At 39.8% G+C, this 21603-nt stretch overlaps 1 protein-coding gene across 1 annotated transcript in view; it reads right to left on the bottom strand.

Annotated features, from left to right (window-relative positions):
- The window catches only part of spred1 (sprouty related EVH1 domain containing 1), an 89102-nt gene that overhangs the window by 6708 nt on the left and 60791 nt on the right, over positions 1 to 21603 (bottom strand). Inside the window, exons 4-5 of the mRNA XM_061968187.2 lie at positions 18742 to 18788; positions 1779 to 1934 (exon numbers count right to left, since the gene is read on the bottom strand). Coding sequence (XP_061824171.1) covers positions 1779 to 1934; positions 18742 to 18788 — 203 coding nt within the window. The remainder of the gene's footprint in view (positions 1 to 1778; positions 1935 to 18741; positions 18789 to 21603) is intronic.

Genomic DNA, 21603 nt, shown 5'->3' with positions numbered 1-21603 from the left:
CATAACAGCCAAAGATTACAACCCTCCCAAATATATTATACTATATACATCCATTCATACATCATATTACTTTAATTTACTTTCACGTAAACAAACAGGTGTTGCAACTTTTATTTTATTTTGTAGTAGTAGCGAATTCCTCCGGTCAACTTCCTTTGTTTTCACTTTATTGCAGTGTGCATGCAAGTGACATCGAGGCCACATTGGGGCCTGTGTGCATTTACACTGGAGTCTGATAAAAATCACATTTTACTTGCAGTCAGGTGGAAATAAAATCAGCCATAATTCAAAAAGTAAAAAAAAACAAACAAACAAGAAAATAGAATGGGAACTTTTTTTTTTATTGTTTGTGCTAAAGCGCCATCTTTTGGGTGAATTTGCTCACTGCAGGTGCTGCAGTGTCCTTCCATTTACTGCTTTCAACCGGAAGTAGAGGGTCGTTCAGTATTCTAGCCGTCCATAGCGTTCTACTCGTATGGATTGTGAAGCAACGTTTGTAAGTTTTACAATATAACTAAAACTGTTCATACTTACTAAACCGTCCCATGTGTGATGTCTGTAGGAGCGTTTTCATGCATATTTGTACGTGCTATCATAATGTAACCACGCTGGCGTCGTTACTATTAGCTAATATGCTAACACGTATACGAGTGTCGGTGTTGGTATTATCAACTTCCAACGGCATTCTTTTTGTATTGTTTCAGTTTCACAAATTTGTCAGTAAACTCACCAAGATGTCACCGTGGAGTTTAACTGATTGGAGAGCTAGCTTCCGCAGTTAGTGGGTCCATGACAATGACTTCTGTTTTGCTTGATCAGCCATTTTACTGCCGTGTGACAGGCACCGTTTGGAAACAATTAAGTAGTGTAAATAACCATTTACAAAATCTTTCTGTGTCGCAACGTATATATAATAATAATAATAATATTAATAATAATTAGCTTTATTGTCTCAGAGGAGAAATTTGTCTTGGACATCAAGACACAGCGTTTTACATACATATTTATTTTCCCTAACATTTAGTGGGTGCGGCTTAAATACCGGTGCACATTATAGTCTGAAAAATACTGTGATTGTTTATGTTTGACTTAATCATTTGTCTGGAGGCACAGATAACTTTTAGTTAACTATGATGATGTCATAGAGGAAAACATGCACTTTATTATTTTAACCCCAATGTTCTCCAATTTAATGTTGTCTTTCTAAGGGACAGGAACCAATTGCACTATTGTACTACTTTATTACTGTCAGGGAAAAATATAATTGTATTTATTCTGTATTTGTCAATCAACAACAGATGTGACTCCACTTGTTTTGGTGTTGTTGCTAACGGCAACAACGGCCTCATTTATGCATGCTGTGTTGGACAGATCGTTTTTTTTCAGCTTATGAAATCATATTAACAAAGTTTGAGTTGCTTGTTGTCTATCAATTAAATAGTTGAAAAGTTGAAATATCAATAAATTCCATTATTTTTGGTTAATTGTTTGCATGGGTCAGAATTATAATAGGAATTGTATTTGTACTTAAATTGTAGTTGACTTTAAAAAAATATCAGTTTTCATCCTCACCCCGACAGTAGATTATCATATATTTTGTTAGAGTGTCTACAAAAGTGTTACCTATTAAATTAATTTATTCTCTCAAAATGTTGTGTAAATACTGTATAAATACATAAATATCAGTTGCAAAAGTCTGGAAATTATTGGTTATTGGTTCAAATTTCCACTATCATGCATTCCTAACTAGGAGTTGGAGTTTGGCAGTGGTGATGTACCTGTGGCGGCAGGTAGCGGCGGTTGCTGGATGGGAACTCGTCAAAGGGCTGAGCGCGTACGTAGCAGCCTCGGAAGGGCTCCGTGGAGACGACATTGTTCAAGGGGGAGAAGGGCTCCTTCATGGGGGTGCAGATGGAGGGAGGCTCCTCACATGCCTGCAGATGAAAAAAATAAAAACATTAATATTATTGAACTAAAATAGAAACACAATAAATAATTTCCTTTTGACTCATTTGTGTTATGCCTGCTGTGACTTCCACTTTTAACCACCAGGGGGCAGACTGCACTTATGCTTGTCAGGGAGGCTGCACTGCTGCCTTTAAGGCCATTCAGAAATGTAAGAACTCAGTGTTCCCAACCAGCATTCCCACAAACCTTCTTTAATTCTTTGAACACCAGCCTAAAAATTTAACGAGACAGTGGAAATAAGCAAATAATTCCAAGAGCATTGTTACGGCGTCGTCTTGCAAGGAAAAGAAGGCTCGCCATTGACAACAATCAAGCTGAAGTTTCTATAAATACCACCTGGCCAATGCTGCAGACCGCATCAATATGCGCTTTTCAGGCACGTGCACGGTACAGTCTAAACGGGCTCTTATAAGAAAGTAGCTAATACGACGTTTATTTCATGATTCATGAATGTAAAGGTGCGGGGGGGAGGGAGACATAATGATGCTACAATAGGAGCCCATGTTATGTCACCAAACACCAGGGAGGCAAAATCCTATCAAAGATAGAACTCTGAGTGGATTCCTTTCATGGAACGGGAGAAAAATACAGTATGAGCCATCAAAAAGGAAATCAAGTCAATTTGTCCATAGTAGATAGAAATAATCTGTTACAGGGTCAAGGGTCATTACTTGTCACAAGAGATTTGCGAACATCTCAAACATTATTGTGATGTAGGATGTTAAGACAAAAGAGGGCAAACACTAGATCTACTACAAGGTAGTAACTAGCGCTGCTGGCTAACTCGACTTCACAGGTGCATATTGTATCTATTCTTTATCTGTCATATTCGTCTTCTCTTCGGACCGTTTTGTTGAGGCTATGTAGACTATGTGTTGCTCATGTCGCACATGTCAGAGGTGTTCAAATAAGTCTATACATTACACTTGCATTTGTGGTTAAAATAATACAATCCTATAACTTTGGGTACTGACTAGCGCTTGCAGCTAAATGAAATGCTAGTGCATAGATTTTAGAATGGAATAGAACGTACTTTATTTATCCCTGTGGGAAATTCAGCACCACAGTTCGCTCACAATAAATAATAATAAATAAATAATAGATGGGTTATATTTGTATAGGGCTTATCTACCTTCAAGGTACTCAAAGCGCTTTGACAGTATTTCCACATTCACCTATTCACACACACATTCACACAATAAACACTTAGGTATTTTTTTACATGTGAATAATATAAATACAGTCTATTATACAGCATTATTCACATGTGAAGAATATAAATACAGTCTATTATACAGCATTATTCACATGTGAATAATATAAACACAGTCTATTATACAGCATAATTCACATGTGAATAATATAAATACAGTCTATTATACAGCATTATTCACATGTGAATAATATAAATACAGTCTATTATACAGCATTATTCACATGCGAATAATATAAATACAGTCTATTATACAGCATTATTCACATGTGAAGAATATAAATACAGTCTATTATACAGCATTATTCACATGTGAATAATATAAACACAATCTATTATACAGCATAATTCACATGTGAATAATATAAATACAGTCTATTATACAGCATAATTCACATGTGAATAATATAAATACAGTCTATTATACAGCATTATTCACATGTGAATAATATAAATACAGTCTATTATATAGCATAATTCACATGTGAATAATATAAATACAGTCTATTATACAGCATTATTCACATGCGAATAATATAAATACAGTCTATTATACAGCATTATTTACATGTGAATAATATAAATACAGTCTATTATACAGTATTATTCAGATTTGAATAATATAAATACAGTCTATTATACAGCATTATTCAGATGTGAATAATATAAATACAGTCTATTATACAGCATTATTCAGATGTGAATAATGTAACTACAGTCTATTATACAGCATAAATTCACATGTGAATAATATAAATAGAGTCTATTATACAGCATTATTCACATGTGAATAATATAAATACAGTCTATTATACAGCATAATTCACATGTGAATAATATAAATACAGTCTATTATACAGCATTATTCACATGTGAATAATATAAATACAGTCTATTACATAGCATAATTCACATGTGAATAATATAAATACAGTCTATTATACCACATAATTCACATGTGAATAATATAAATAGAGTCTATTATACAGCTTAATTCACATGTGAATAACATAAATACAGTCTATTATACAGCATTATTCACATGTGAATAATATAAATACAGTCTATTATACAGCATTATTCACATGTGAATAATATAAATACAGTCTATTATACAGCATTATTCACATGTGAATAATATAAATACAGTCTATTATACAGCATTATTCACATGTGAATAATATAAATACAGTCTATTATACAGCATTATTCACATGTGAATAATATAAATACAGTCTATTATACAGCATAATTCACATGTGAATAATATAAATACAGTCTATTATACAGCATGATTCACATGTGAATAATATAAATACAGTCTATTATACAGCATGATTCACATGTGAATAATATAAATACAGTATTTCTTTGAACATTCCGTATTGAGGCTGCAGCCTTTGAAATAAGTGTACAAAAATACAAAGGGAAACGCAACGTCAATCCCTTCAAAAACTCTAATTGGGTACTCACAATACTTGCTAATACTCGCATAATAAAAATGTATTTATAAAAAAGTAAACCCTAAGCTGGCTTGCTAGAGGACATTTTGGTTACACAAAGTCAGGACAAACAGAGGTAAAAACAGTATTTACCCGTGGACCATTTAACGGAATCTGTCCTAAGAGCTTAGACTGTTTTTCACTGTTGCACTGCTGTTTGTACTTGTATTATATTTGTTTTAAAGATGTTATACAATGTTTGTCTTGGATTTTAACTGCATCTCACAGAGTAGCCACCTTTAAATGTGTCATGCTCTCATGTTTTATGACAATTAAGTGTTCCAATTTTATTCTATTCTAACATCTGGCATGACAACAGTTTACCATCAAGCTAACATCTGGCATGACAAAAGTTTACCATCGAGATAACATCTGGCATGACAACAGTTTACCATCGAGATAACATCTTGCACGATGACGACTCAACATCAAGCTAACCGTTTGCATGACGACAGTTTACCATCAAACTAAAATCTCACATGACAACGACATGTGTCATCAAGCTAAAATCTTCCATCTTCCACAGTTTACTATCGAGCTAAAATTTTACCATCAAGCTAAGATCTTGCACAAAGACAATTCAGCATCAAGCTCAAGTCTTGAATGGCGACAGGTAGCTACCACGCTTACATCTCGCATGACAACAGTGTACCATCATGCTGACATCTTGCATGATGACAATTTACCATCAAGCTAACATCTTGCATGACGATAGCTGACCATCAAGCTATTATCTTGCGTGACGACAGTTTACCATCAGGCTAACATTTTGCATGACGACAGTTGACCAATAAGCTAACGTTTTGAGTGACGACAGTTTACCAAAAAGCTAACATTTTGCATGACGACAGTTGACCATCACGCTAACATCTTGCATGATGACAGCTTACCGTCAAGCTAACATCTTGCATTACAACAGTTTACAAATAAGCTAACATCTTGCATGATGGCAGTTGACATCAAGCTAACATCTTGCATGACGAGAGCGTACCAATAAGCTAATATTTTGTGTGACGACAGTTTACCAAAAAGCTAACATCTTGCATGACGACAGTTGACCAATAAGCTATCATTTTGCATGACGACAGTTGACCATCAAGCGAACATCTTGCATGACGACAGTTGACCAATAAGCTATCATTTTGCATGACGACAGTTGACCATCAAGCGAACATCTTGCATGACGACAGTTGACCAATAAGCTATCATTTTGCATGACGACAGTTGACCATCAAGCGAACATCTTGCATGACGACAGTTGACCATCAAACTAACATCTTGCATGACGACAGTTTACCGTTACGCTAACATCTTGCATGACGATAGCTGACCATCAAGCTATTATCTTGCGTGACGACAGTTTACCATCAGGCTAACATCTTGCATGACGATAGCTGACCATTAAGCTAACATCTTGCATTACAACAGTTTACCAAAAAGCTAACATTTTGCACGACGACAGTTGACCATTAAGCTAACATCTTGCATTACAACGGTTTACCAAAAAGCTAACATCTTGCATGACGACAGTTGACCAATAAGCTAACATTTTGCATGACGACAGTTGACCATCAGGCTAACATATTGCATGACCACAGTTTACAAACAAGCTAACATCTTGCATGATGACAGTTGACCATCAAGCTAACATTTTGCATGACGACAGTTGACCATCAAGCTAACATTTTGCATGACGACAGTTTACCAATAAGCTAACATTTTGCATTACAACAGTTTACCAATAAGCTAACATTTTGCATGACAACAGTTGACCAGCAAGCTAACATTTTGCATGACGACAGTTGACCACCAAGCTAACATTTTGCATGACGACAGTTTACCATCAAGCTAACATCTTGCATTACAACAGTTTACCAATAAGCTAACATTTTGCATGACAACAGCTGACCATCAAGCTAACATTTTGCATGACGACAGTTTACCAATAAGCTAACATCTTGCATTACAACAGTTTACCAATAAGTTAACATTTTGCGCGACGATCGTTAACCAAAAAGCTAACATCGTGCATGACCACAGTTGACCAATAAGCTAACATTTTGCATGACGACAGTTTACCATCACGCTAACATCTTGCATGACGATAGCTGACCATCAAGCTATTATCTTGCGTGACGACAGTTTACCATCAGACTAACATTTTGCATGACGACAGTTGACCATCAAGCTAACACCTTGCATTACAACAGTTTACCAATAAGCTAACATCTTGCATTACAACAGTTTACTAATAAACTAACATTTTGCGTGACGACAGTTGACCAATAAGCTAACATTTTGCATGACGACAGTTGACCATCAAGCTAACATTTTGCATGACGACAGTTTACCAATAAGCTAACATTTTGCATTACAACAGTTTACCAATAAGCTAACATTTTGCATGACAACAGTTGACCAGCGAGCTAACATTTTGCATGACGACAGTTGACCACCAAGCTAACATTTTGCATGACGACAGTTTATCATCAAGCTAACATTTTGCATTACAACAGTTTACCAATAAGCTAACATTTTGCATGACAACAGCTGACCAACAAGCTAACATTTTGCATGACGACAGTTTACCAATAAGCTAACATCTTGCATTACAACAGTTTACCAATAAGTTAACATTTTGCGCGACGATCGTTAACCAAAAAGCTAACATCGTGCATGACCACAGTTGACCAATAAGCTAACATTTTGCGTGACGACAGTTTACCATCACGCTAACATCTTGCATGACGATAGCTGACCATCAAGCTATTATCTTGCGTGACGACAGTTTACCATCAGACTAACATTTTGCATGACGACAGTTGACCATCAAGCTAACACCTTGCATTACAACAGTTTACCAATAAGCTAACATCTTGCATTACAACAGTTTACTAATAAACTAACATTTTGCGTGACGACAGTTGACCAATAAGCTAACATTTTGCATGACGACAGTTGACCATCAAGCTAACATCTTGCACGACGACAGTTTACCGTTACGCTAACATCTTGCATGACGATAGCTGACCATTAAGCTAACATCTTGCATTACAACAGTTTACCAAAAAGCTAACATTTTGCACGACGACAGTTGACCATTAAGCTAACATCTTGCATTACAACGGTTTACCAAAAAGCTTAACATCTTGCATGACGACAGTTGACCAATAAGCTAACATTTTGCATGACGACAGTTGACCATCAGGCTAACATATTGCATGACCACAGTTTACAAACAAGCTAACATCTTGCATGATGACAGTTGACCATCAAGCTAACATTTTGCATGACGACAGTTGACCATCAAGCTAACATTTTGCATGACGACAGTTTACCAATAAGCTAACATTTTGCATTACAACAGTTTACCAATAAGCTAACATTTTGCATGACGACAGTTTACCAATAAGCTAACATTTTGCATTACAACAGTTTACCAATAAGCTAACATTTTGCATGACAACAGTTGACCAGCAAGCTAACATTTTGCATGACGACAGTTGACCACCAAGCTAACATTTTGCATGACGACAGTTTACCATCAAGCTAACATCTTGCATTACAACAGTTTACCAATAAGCTAACATTTTGCATGACAACAGCTGACCATCAAGCTAACATTTTGCATGACGACAGTTTACCAATAAGCTAACATCTTGCATTACAACAGTTTACCAATAAGCTAACATTTTGCATGACGACAGTTTACCATCACGCTAACATATTGCATGACGATAGCTGACCATCAAGCTATTATCTTGCGTGACGACAGTTTACCATCAGACTAACATTTTGCATGACGACAGTTGACCATCAAGCTAACACCTTGCATTACAACAGTTTACCAATAAGCTAACATCTTGCATTACAACAGTTTACTAATAAACTAACATTTTGCGTGACGACAGTTGACCAATAAGCTAACATTTTGCATGACGACAGTTTACCATCAATCTAACATTTTGCATGACGACAGTTGACCAATAAGCCAACATCTTGCATGATGGCAGTTGACAGCAGGCGAACATCTTGCATGACGAGTGCTTATCAATAAGCTAACATTTTGCACGACCACAGTTTACCAATAAGCTAACATCTTGCATGACGAGAGCTTACCAATAAGCCAACATCTTGCATGATGGCAGTTGACATCAAGCTAACATCTTTGCATGACGAGAGCTTACCAATAAGCTAACATTTTGCATGGCGACAGTTTACCGATTCGCTAACATCTTGCATGACGACAGTATACCATCACGCTAACATCTTGCATGACAGTTTGACAAGTTTGCCATCAAAGTTTTTGTGCAACTTTTGAGACATATTTTTCAGTTTACAAACTGCATTTTTTTGTTCTTGCCCTATACTTATACAGTATAAGCCTTCCCAAAGTTGCTGCGCTCTTCACACGCATGCGCACCTTCATAGCGTCCTAGCGCCCCATCCTCTTTCTACCGCTCGGACCTCATCAAGGCAGGGTTAGTCGTCCACTCTCTTCCCCTCTCAGTGGCGTGTGGGGGAGGCTGTGGCTCTGGTTAGTCAGTAGTGCCGTGTGTAAAGGAGCCTATGCCAGTGTGCTTTAATGCACAGCGGAAATCTGGTTTGCTCCCAGCTGCTGCAACAGTAATTACTGTCCTGTGGTTGCTAAGAGATGCTTCCTTTGACTTCTTTTTTCCCCCATTTTCTTTTTTTTCTTCTTCTACTTGCACCCCCCCTCCGTCTTCCCCTTGAGCTGCACACATGGTGCATGTATGGTGTGATTTTGCTCCCGCTAAACATACCAAAGTGTCTGCAGGGGAACGTGAGAAGGAGAAGACAGTGGAAGGAAGGGAGAGAAAGAGCAGAACAGGAAAACTAGGTGTGTATGTGTGTGTGTGTGCATGTAAAACAAGAAAGAAAGTGTGTGAGAGAGAGAGAGAGTGAGAGAGAGAGGCCAAAGAGTCTGCAGAGATAATGTCATAAACCAGCTCCAGCTGGAGAAATGCAGCAGAGAACTTAAAAAGCCAGATGACAGCTGTGTGTGTGTGTGTGTGTGTGTGTGTGTGTGTGTGTGTGTGTGTGTGTGTGTGTGTGTGTGTGTGTGTGTGTGTGTGCGCGTGTGTATCCTGGCAATTCTTACTTAATGGGGACATCGCTCTGTTTACACAGTCACCTTTAGGGGACCTGTGACGGTATGGGGACAAAAAAAAAAACAGGTCCCCAAAAGGGAAACCTTTTTAAATGATAGTCAGATCCATTCTGAAGATGCCTAAGTGATTTTTAAGCTTTGGCCCATAACACATGTTTACTGGTTAGTTCGAGTGTGATACATTTGCACAGCAGCCCTGTTAGGACACTGTTAGGATGACATTTTCATACAGCATGACTATAAAACATTATTACCGTATTTTTCGGAGTATAAGTCACACCGGAGTATAAGTCGCACCTGCCGAAAATGCATAATAAAAAAGGAAGAAAACATATACCGTATTTTCCGCACCATTAGCCGCACCTAAAAACCACAAATTTACTCAAAAGCTGACAGTGCGGCTTTTAACCCGGTGCGCTTTATATATGGATAAATATTAAGATTCATTTTCATAAAGTTTCGATCTCGCAACTTCGGTAAACAGCCGCCATCTTTTTTCCCGGTAGAACAGGAAGCGCTTCTTCTTCTACGCAAGCAACCGCCAAGGAAAGCACCCGCCCCCATAGAACAGGAAGCGCTTCTTCTTCTACTGTAAGCAACCACCCGCCCCCGGAAGAAGAAGAAAAAACGCGCGGATATCACCGTACGTTTCATTTCCTGTTTACATCTGTAAAGACCACAAAATGGCTCCTACTAAGCGACAAGGATCCGGTTCATAAAAAGACGCAATCTCTCCATCCGCACACGGATTACTACCGTATTTCACAGCAACTGATATTCCTGTGAACCGCACTGTGGAACGGGAGCACGTACGGTGAATATTCGCACCACAGGGAATGAGAAGTCATCCTTCACTGTGGTTCTAGCTTGCCATGCTAACTTCCACCCATGGTGATATTCAAAAGGAAGACCTTGCCAAAAGAGACCTTTCCAGCCGGCGTCATCATAAAAGCTAACTCGAAGGGATGGATGAAGAAAAGATGAGCGAGTGGTTAAGGTAAGTTTAAGTTTACGCGAAGAGTCCGGGTGGCTTTTTTCACGCAGCTCTGTCCATGTTGATATACGTATGTTTGTGATTGCACATTTGCGTACATTTTGGGAGTGAACAGAGTTGTTAGAACGCTGGTTTTTAATATATTATTAAAGTTTGACTGACCTATCTGACTGTTTTTTTGACATTCCTTTAGCGCAGTTAGATGCGGCTTACAACACGGGGCGGCTTATTGGTGGACAAAGTTTTGAAATATGCCGTTCATTGAAGGCGCGGCTTTTAACCCAGGGCGCCTTATGATGCGGAAAATACGGTATAAGTCGCACTGGAGCCCGGCCAAACTATGAAAAAAACTGCGACTTATAGTCCGAAAAATACGGTACCTTAAAGTATGATTCACATTCAGAATTTCCATCCTTCTATATATGGTAGTTGGGAGTTGCGGACAACTTCATTACTGCTAAATAGCAGTTTTCAGTAATGTCACAGAAGATGCAGGATTTGCTTTAACATTTAAGTGGTGAAACTTCCTATAAAAGGACAGCTGTAGTGCTGTATTCTGAGGATCATGTCATATTTAATTTGAACTTTTTTTTTTTAAATGGTCCTCAGTAGTGACGTACAAATTTGAGTGAATTATGCAAAATTATTTAAATTTGGTCCCCATGAACCATATTGACTCTTTTTCCCCAGGGTCCCCAGTAAGAATGATCAGCACATTACTTCATCAATCCAGAGATTTAAAGACGTGTACATGAGCTAACTGGACAGTGGCCATTTTACCAAAAAAAAATGTTTTGCCTCCACAACCTGTAGAAAGGGTGGTCCCCACAAGTGATGATCAAAAACTTGGTCCCCATTCCAAATGATAACCAGTATGTGTGTGTGCACGTGTGTAAGAATAAGACGGAGCAAAAGGGTGGCTAGGTGGAGGGGGCGGGGACTAGAAAGAGAGGGAGGGGGAGTCAAAATGGGAAACATATTTGGGCTTCCTTTTTGAAGCCCCCACCGCCACCCCCATTCAAAGGCATGTGTGGGCAATCTGGAGCTGATCTTACCCCAGAGATGAGGTTGTGGCTAGAGGGGGGGGTGGAGAGAAGCAAGAAAGGGGAGCACCAGGGAACGTCCGTGCATTTTCCTCGTGAATGTGGCGGCAGGACAGAGAATGGTCAACGTAGCACTTGGCAACCGTACTGTTTCTGGACTAACGCCCTTAAAAACCCGAGGGATATTTACTGCCATTCTGTTTGTTTGTTTTTAAGACAGTTTTGCTATGGTGAATCTTTTTGGAGTTGTCTCTGTTTCTTAAATGAGCCTTAACCTGCAAAGCTGCACACACGAAAATGTCCCACTTTTAACCCACAATTATCTTAAAGCAGCACTAAGTACATTTTCAACCTTCATAAAATATTTTCACAACTTTTGGGACGCTACATGGACTTACAACTAGTTGAATGGCACCTCTGTCATGGCCTGATGGGGTCTGTATCGCTTTCCCTGGCACATAACAACTTTCAGGAGGGTGGCAGGAAACTTCACTCCTCCTTTCCCCATTCATAAATAGGACGGAAGTCAATACAAACGCCTGCGTGTAAACATTTCATTTGTACTGGGAAGTTGAAATTTCCGAGTTCCTAGTTGGAATTTTAAGTGGAACGCCCCTCGAGGTCGGATTTCCGATTCGGAAAGTTGGAGCATTCTCACCACCCCCGTGTTTGTGTCAAAGATGGTTGCCCTGGATGTAATTAATGATATTCGCTTCTATAATATCCGGTATTAGCACTTCTGAAGATTTGTTCTCACAGTAAAGCATCCATACACAATGTATTGTTGTACGTTTATATATGGTAACATCACTGTAGTGTAAACTACATTTATTTCATGTGGTATATAGGCTGTACGTTGTTAGCAATAGCTAACAACAAGTTTTCTCTTCATCCACCGTGTTTGAAGGTTGCAGAAAGAGTGCATATTTTCCCATAATTAGTTTGTATTCAGACAAGGCAAGCGCAAAAATTGCTTTTGTGGATGCGGCTATCTTGATTTCCGACATTGTAACTCAAACGCTCTTAGGCCATTCCCAGCTCGGACTTCCCACTTGCTAGGTAAATGGAACGCAGCACAGTCAAAACAGTCAAACATTTCACAGAGTCATGCACAGCCAGTTATCTGGAAATCAATGTCAATAAAACAGAAGAAATATGGTTCAACCCCCCCTCACCTCAGCATCCCATCATCATAAACACACAAACAGTTAAAACAGTTGACACTTTTAAATACCTGGGCATAACCTTGGACAATAAACTCACCTTTGATCAGCACACCACGGACATTCAAAAAAGAAGTCAACAAAGACTGTCAGTCATCCGTAAACTTAAAGGACTATACGTTGCACCTCACCTCCTGTTATTACTTTACCAAAGCATTGTTCAACCCATTCTTATGTACTGTTCCACATGTTTTTTCACTATGCTTACTGTAACCAACCGGACCAAACTCCCACGCATTACAAACATAGCAGCTAAAATCATCGGCCTACCCACACCCAACATTTCAGATTTAAACCACAGGTCCATCATTCGACTGGCAAACACGATAGTCCAGGATATCACTCACCCACTACACCAATACATCATCCCACTACCATCAGGGCGCAGGTACAGAACCATCAAATTCCGGAGGGCCCGCCTCAGAAAAATCCATATCCCTGCAGCTATAGCCGCCCTAAACAGCAGGCCCGGCCGACCTGTCTGACAAGCCTGTAAATGTGTGTTGGTCATGTATGATGTCTTTTTGTTATTTTTGTTTTGTGATGTGTAATGTCGGCAAATGTACGGGAGTGAAAATGAATTTCCCCAACGGGAACCAATAAATCTAAATCTAAATCTAATCTTATACTGCTATCATGGGAGAATGTGCACAACAACCAAATACATCATAAGTTTTGTCTGAGGAGAAAAAAATAAGGAAAAGGGAGCCGACACGGATAAAATGACAGTCATGGAGCCTCTCCTACATGGAGAGGTTTTAGGTGGCCACAGATCAGTTTCCACGGTGGACGCGCTAGCGGCTCCAAGTCGAGACCCGGGGTGGACCACTCCTCTGTGCATCAGTTGGTAATGTCTCTGCACTGCTGACTTTTATACATGCAAGAGGATCCCCGAGCTGACCTCACCGTGGTCTGGACTCTCACATTATTAACCATATCCACTCGCCATCCATTGCACCGGTCATCTGGGGAAAGGTCCCCACATCTGCGGTCCCTTCCAGGAGTTCACATTGGGTTGAGTTCTTTCTTGCCCTGATGTGGGATCAGATCAGAGGATGTCGCCTTCTCCCTTTAAATATTCACTTTTGGTTTATGATTTCATTCACACCCGTTTGGCTCCAAAAATAGTTCTTATTGCGTACAAATAGTCGTAAATATAACCACAGCTAACGATAACATGACTTGTTGGAAATGATGAGTCACCGTAGTTAATACATTTTAAAACTGCGATTAATATGATTCAACCTAAAATTGGAATGCATTTTCTAAAACGGAGAGGTCATAGGATGCTGTTCCACTAAAACTGCTTAGTAACGGCCTTATGTGTGTTTTTCAACTAATATATAGCTCTATCCATCCATTTTTTAGTGCTTGTCCCTATCAGGGTCGCGGGGGGTGCTGGAACCTATCCCAGCTGCATTCAGGCGGAAGGCCTTTGACAAGTCGCCACCTCACCGCAGGGCCAACACAGATAGACAGACAACATTCACACTCACATTCACACACTAGGGCCAATTTAGTGTTGTTAATCAACCTATCCCCAGGTGCATGTCTCTGGAGGTGGGAGGACGCCAAAGTACCTGGAATGAACCCACACAGTCAAGGGGAGAACATGCAAACTATATATCTGTGAAACTAAAATGAAAAAGTGCAATAATAATTGTTTTTGTTTTCTTTCAGTGATGTTAAGCTAATACTTATTTCCAGGGATTGCTTTTGCATTGTCTGAGTCTTGTTAGCGTCAAAAGAAAGAAAAGTACTTGGCTCAAGCCCAGTGTAGCCTTTAAAAGAACTATTCGTCCACTTCTTTGCCAAGCTGAACATCTGAAGTTTCATACCGCTCTTGTATCTCATCCAACAAGATGTGCCCTGAATGTTCGGAACTTTAAACTTGCTCCAAAGTATTTTATGGAACATTAGTCAACAGTTTGAAGCCATAAAGCCAACAAAATCTCTGTGAACTATGGCAATATATAACTTCCTGTTCTAAAGGCCTACATTAGATGCAGAAGTTTGGTGCAAGCAACAACCTTGGGACGGCGAAATTGTACGGAGCAAGTCATTTGTGCATATAATGTACGTGCTGAGCAAGAGGAAGAACACGTTGTGGACAGGAAGTGGGCTGAGGTGGCTGTCTTCAACGCACGTGCATGGATGGAGTGCTTGACAATGCAAGTCTACTGGACCTGTTGATGCTATTTTCCCCTCATGCATGGCTATGCACACTGTATGCATCATCATGTCTTCATGAGGGCTTGTGTTGCTATTTACTAGCTCACTTCTCTTTCTCTGCAACCCAGGTCTCCGACCACAACATTCGGATGCCAAATCACCATGGTGACACCCTCGGTGGCTCACGCGCTGAACCTTGTGAACACCCCACTTCTAGTCCCCCTCCTTCTTTCTCTTTTGCAGCCCCCCCCCCCTCCTCTCCACCACCACCACCGTGCTGCCTAGCAACAGCGGTGCTATTGGATTTCCTGTGTGTTCAGGCTGATCCCTCTCTAAAGAGGAACTTTGCCACAGGAACAGGAACGCTGCTCCCTTCCTCACCCCTCTTTTGGATACTTTGTGGGGTGGGGGAGTGTGTTGGGGAGAGTCAAGAGCATTGTACACTGGTGATGAATATGCAGCTAAGATCTAATAAGACGTGGGAGGTAGAGTAGGATGTCAAAAACACCAGACTGCATACAGTGGAATGTGAAATCGAACAAAAACAAAACTCTGCAGCGTCACGACATCGCGTGTCGTCTGAGATCTCTACCGCAAACTCGGTGGCGCGTGCATCAAAAGACGAACGACACGTTTAAAGTCGATTAAAAGAATATACTTCAATTACGTCAATTACATGCAATCAAAGTTTAGAATTTCTTTAGGTGGTTAACTTATTTTTACACTTGTGTGAGCTAGCAGCTACACAACAGCTAAGCACACAAGCATATGACATAGACATATGTAGTAAGTGTTTGTAATTGAACAATATTGCTCACCTGCACTAGCTTCCTGTGCACTTAAGATGTGACTTTAAGGTTTTACTATTTACATATAAAATACTAAACGTTCTAGCTCCATCATATCTTGCTGATTGTATTGTATCATATGTCCTGGCCAGAAATCTGTGTTAAAAGAACTCCGTCTTACTAGTGATTCCCATAGCCCAAAAAAGTCTGGGCTTTAGAGCGTTTTCTATTTGGGCTCCAGTACTCTGGAATGCCCTACAGGTAACAGTTAGAGATGCTACCTCAGTAGAAGCATTTAAGTCCCATCGTAAAACTCATTTGTATACTCTAGCCTTTAAATAGACCCCTTTTTAGACCAGTTGATCTGCTGTCTCTCTTTTCTGCTCTGCCCCCCTCTCCTGCGTGGAGCGGTTATCAGGTGACCACGGATCAGCCTCCACGGGGGAGGCGCTAGTTGTTCTAAATCGAGACCCAGGATTGACCACTCTTCCTTTCATTAGTTGGTGACGTCTCTGCGATACTGACTTGTCTCCATTCAAGATGATCCCTTACTGGCCTCCCAATGGATTGAACTTGCACATGAAGTCGGGACCCGGGCTAGACCACTCCTATTGCATCAGTCGGTGACGTCTCTGCGCCCCGACGTGTCTACATGCAAGAGGATCCCGTGCTGGCCCCACTATAGACTGGGCTCTCAAATAATTAACCGCATCCACTCGACAACCATGACATCCCCCTCACCAAGTTTTCTTGCTGTTCCCATTGGGTTGACTTTTTTCTTGCCCTGATGTGGTATCTGAGCCGAGGATGTCATTGTGGCTTGTACAGCCCTTTGAGACATCTGTGATTAAGGGCTATATAAGATAACTTTGATTGATTGACTAGCGACGCTAAGATCATTATTCATGCGTTCGTTACGTCTCGTCTCGATTACTGTAACGTATTATTTTCGGGTCTCCCTATGTCTAGCATTAAAAGATTACAATTGGTACAAAATGCGGCTGCTAGACTTTTGACAAGAACAAGAAAGTTTGATCATATTACGCCTATACTGGCTCACCTGCACTGGCTTCCTGTGCACTTAAGATGCGACTTTAAGGTTTTACTACTTACGTATAAAATACTACACGGTCTAGCTCCATCCTATCTTGGCGATTGTATTGTGCCATATGTCCCGGCAAGAAATCCGCGTTCAAAGAACTCCGGCTTATTAGTGATTCCCAGAGCCCAAAAAAAGTCTGCGGGCTATAGAGCGTTTTCTATTCGGGCTCCAGTACTATGGAATGCCCTCCCGGTAACAGTTAGAGATGCTACCTCAGTAGAAGCATTTAAGTCCCATCTTAAAACTCATTTGTATACTCTAGCCTTTGAATAGCCCCCCTTTTTTTTTAGACCAGTTGATCTGCCGTTTCTTTTCTTTTCTCCTCTGCTCCCCCCTATCCCTTGTGGAGGGGGAGACACACAGGTCCGGTGGCCATGGATGGGGTGCTGGCTTTCCGGGGTCGGGACCCGGGGTGGACCGCTCGCCTGTGTATCGGTTGGGAACATCTCCGCTCGGGATGGTTTCCTGCTGACCCCACTGTGGACTGGACTCTTACTGTTATGCTGGATCCACTATGGACTGTACTCTCACAATATTATGTTAGACTCACTCGACATCCATTGCATTCGGTCTCCCCTAGAGGGGAGGGGGTTACCCACATATGCGGTCCTCTCCAAGGTTTCTCATAGTCATTCACATCGACGTCCCACTGGGGTGAGTTTTTCCTTGCCCTTATGTGGGCTCTGTACCGAGGATGTCGTTGTGGCTTGTGCAGCCCTTTGAGACACTTGTGATTTAGGGCTATATAAATAAACATTGATTGATTGATTGATTGAAGCTTGTGAACACCCGATAATAATACACAGAATCTTGTAAACTAAATTACCAATGTTAGTGGAGGGAATCTTTGGGCACCTCACGATTCGATTATGATTCAGTGTGATTATAGATTATTGATGCAGATTTAATTATTATATTATAAATATATTATTACATTTAAATAATAATAACACATATATAAGACTCTTTATTTGGATGTTGACGTACAGAGTAATATATATATTTCCGGTTTTTGGATGTGATTGCGCACAGCATAGATGTACTGTGTGCATACAGTATAGAAGACTACATACAGTATGTAAGCACAATAGCAGCCAGGGAAGCAACAATTTGCCCCCGGTCGCCATAAGCGCGCAGCTGAAAGAAGTGTGTGGAATCTTCCCAGTCATATCCTTGTTGTTGCACTCTGTGGATATTATTCTCCTTCCTGACATTTTTATTAATCTACTATCTAATTCCCTCTTCATAGCTGGTTACTCTCTGCTGTAGACATGTTTGCCGTTAGAAAGTGTACGACGCACCTATTCTTTTCACATTCCAGCTAGCTTAGTAGTTAGCGTGACTTCTCTTATCCTCCTTTGTGTGTCTGTGCTGGATGGACCTTTTAGAACCATCTGAATTACTTTATTCAACAAACTTAAATCATCCATATATGGATGTTTGTTCATCGATTCAGAATCGCTCACGTCCCAATTGTGATGCATCTAACAATTGATAATTGCCCCCACACTTACACTCTAAAATAATGCTGTCACACAGGTTCACTTCAAACGCACATAAATGATATGTAATAAATCAGCAGGACTGTAAAAGGAAACCACTCACTGGTATTCCGTTTTCAGGAGCATCCCCTTCACCAAATGGCTTGCGACCTGAAAAAAACCCAAAAAAACACAAGATTATTGGAATGATTTTCCAAAACAATTGCACAAACATACAACTAACTGCGGACTTCTGCTTATAAGACACTCCATCAGTATTATGATGAGGATTGAAACTGTTTTTTAATCAAGACATTCTGACTGTCGAAAGGTGACGCACACGACTTATTTAAGTGAGGCTTAAACAAACAGATCGAGTCTCGTCGAGTCAGAATTGAGAGACGAGACTTGTGCTCCCCTCCGCCCCGTCGCCTAAATGGGGAAACGAAAGCTGCTTTGTGTCAGTGGGGCGCACGGAAGTTCATGAAATATGCATGCCGAGAATCATGTAACCCGACCTTGGCTAAAACCACGCCATGTGCCAGTCCCACATCCAAAAAAAACATCAACAAAAAACACACACACGTCATACACTTAGATGGCTTTTCTGGTTTCTGGTTATCTGGGTGACCGCGTTTGGGCGTTTTCATTCTGGCTGGGACGATGATGGAGAGCTGTGCGTGTGGTGCGTTTTTTAACTTTTTACACTAACTGAAAGTGTTTTGACAAATTTTACAAGTGAACACATTCCCAACTTCTGTATTTGACTTTTATTCTGGGTGTGTGCAACTACAGGGTTGAAATTAACTGTTAAAGTGCAACTAATCAATTTCCCTTAAGCCACAGGTTTTTAGCCTTTTTGACCTCAGGGCCTAACTTTTCAATGAGAGGGGGACCCAGAGCCCACTCAAACATGAACACTGAATTAGTAATCTTACTTTTGATTTTATTCGCATTCAATAATTAGAGTTTAACAGGTTAACCCTCAAATGATATGAAACCATTTGTTAATCACAAAGATTATTATCAAGGCTTAGGTCAGGCTGACTAAAAAAATAAAAATGAATCAAATAATGCATATGATGGGACTCAAACACTGACAAAAAATATTTGTACACACAATTACGCAGTGCTAAAATAAATTCTGAATATATTAATAATGGATAACAATATTTACAATATAAACTGGCAATAAAATTAAAGGGCAAATTAAAATACAGTTTCACCAATTTAGACATAATTTCTGCACTTAAAAAACTTGTTTATGACTTTAGCTGAAGATGTCTTTGTTTGTTTGATATTGTCATTACAGCCACAAGTGGTGGAAAAGTGTATTATAACTGAGTACCGCTGCGGCCCATACGAACTACAGCTGACAACCAAATATTTTTTGTTGGCCCTCTCGGGAGCGCTCGTAGCCCAACAAAGGGGCCCCAGCTCTATGGTTAAGAAACCCTGTCTTAAGCAATATATTCCTTTTTGGACTAATCCAGTGGTTCTCAAATGGGGGTACGCGTACCCCTGGGGGTACTTGAAGGTATGCCAAGGGGTACGTGAGATTTTTTTTTAATATTCTAAAAATAGCAACAATTAAAAAATTATTTATAAATAAATGTATTGAAGAATACTTCAACAAAATATGAATGTAAGTTCATAAACTCAGTGATGCACAAGCTCAGGTTTGTCACTAAAATGTCTGTCAAAAAGAACTGTGAAAAGAAATGCAACAATGCAATATTCAGTGTTGACAGCTAGAGTTTTTGTGGACATGTTCCATAAATATTGATGTTAAAGATTTATTTTTTTTGTGAGGAAATGTTTAGAATTAAGTTCATGAATCCAGATGGATCTCTATTACAATCTCCAAAGAGGGCACTTTAAGTTGATGATTACTTCTATGTGTAGAAATCTTTATTTATAATTGAATCTCTTGTTTATTTTTCAACAAGTTTTTAGTTATTCTTATATCTTTTTTTCCAAATAGTTCAAGAAAGACCACTGCAAATGAACAATATTTTTGCACTGTTATACAATTTAATAAATCAGAAACTGATGACATAGTGCTGTATTTTACTTCTTTATCTCTTTTTTTTTCAACCAAAAATGCTTTGCTCTGATTAGGGGGTACTTGAATTAAAACATATGTTCACAGGGGGTACATCACTGAAAAAAGGTTGAGAACCACTGGACTAATCAATGTATTTTCCTTACAGCAACCTTAAACCAGACGACTTAAAAATAAATAAATCACATTTCTCCTCTTGATTCGGCATACTTTTTGTCGCTCAGGAGCTTCTGTATGTTGCGCCATCTTCTTACTTCCTTAGCGGCACAGTGGAACACACCTCGCAAAACATGGCTCATGCGAATGCTAACGAGAGCGAGACCCTTGCTCCCAAAAAAAGAAAAGTATTGTCAGTACTTTGGTTTTGCGGCAACAGGTGTGGAACAAATGTCGAGTGCGGGAAATACAACCGTGTACGAGGCAACTGAATAAACTGCGAGCTAAAAATCAGCTTACTGTGGGGGAATCGTTTACACCTGGTATATACAGTATGATGATACCATGTATGCTGAGAAAGAAGACCAGTGGAGAATGGTCACTAAAGCAGTTGCGCTGCACACCGCCAAGATGTGTGAATTAAAAAGCCTGCATTTATCCACTTACTGAAACTATAGTCCTCTCAATGTTTACTTGATTATTTATTTCCATTAGGGCTGGGCGATATGGACCAAAATAGATATCGAAGGCTGCTTGGGATGGGAATGGAAAACCAGTTCTGAACAAAAACACGGTTCTCTTATCCATCCATCCAGATGGGGATGACGTCAGATCTCAAAATGGTGGAGCCCGGGCGCAACAAACGCTCTAAAGTTGACTACATTTTACAAGAAAAGACTGCAACATCGCTGTTTGTAATAATTATAAGGCAGCCAGTTCATCAAGAGGAGGAGATACGAGCAATACGCTGAAACATTTGAACAC

The sequence above is a fragment of the Nerophis lumbriciformis genome, linkage group LG08, assembly GCF_033978685.3.
Source record: "Nerophis lumbriciformis linkage group LG08, RoL_Nlum_v2.1, whole genome shotgun sequence".
In the NCBI taxonomy this organism is placed as follows: domain Eukaryota; kingdom Metazoa; phylum Chordata; class Actinopteri; order Syngnathiformes; family Syngnathidae; genus Nerophis; species Nerophis lumbriciformis.
The sequence above is the reverse complement of the archived record's forward strand: the minus strand, read 5'-3'. Positions and strand labels throughout refer to the sequence as shown.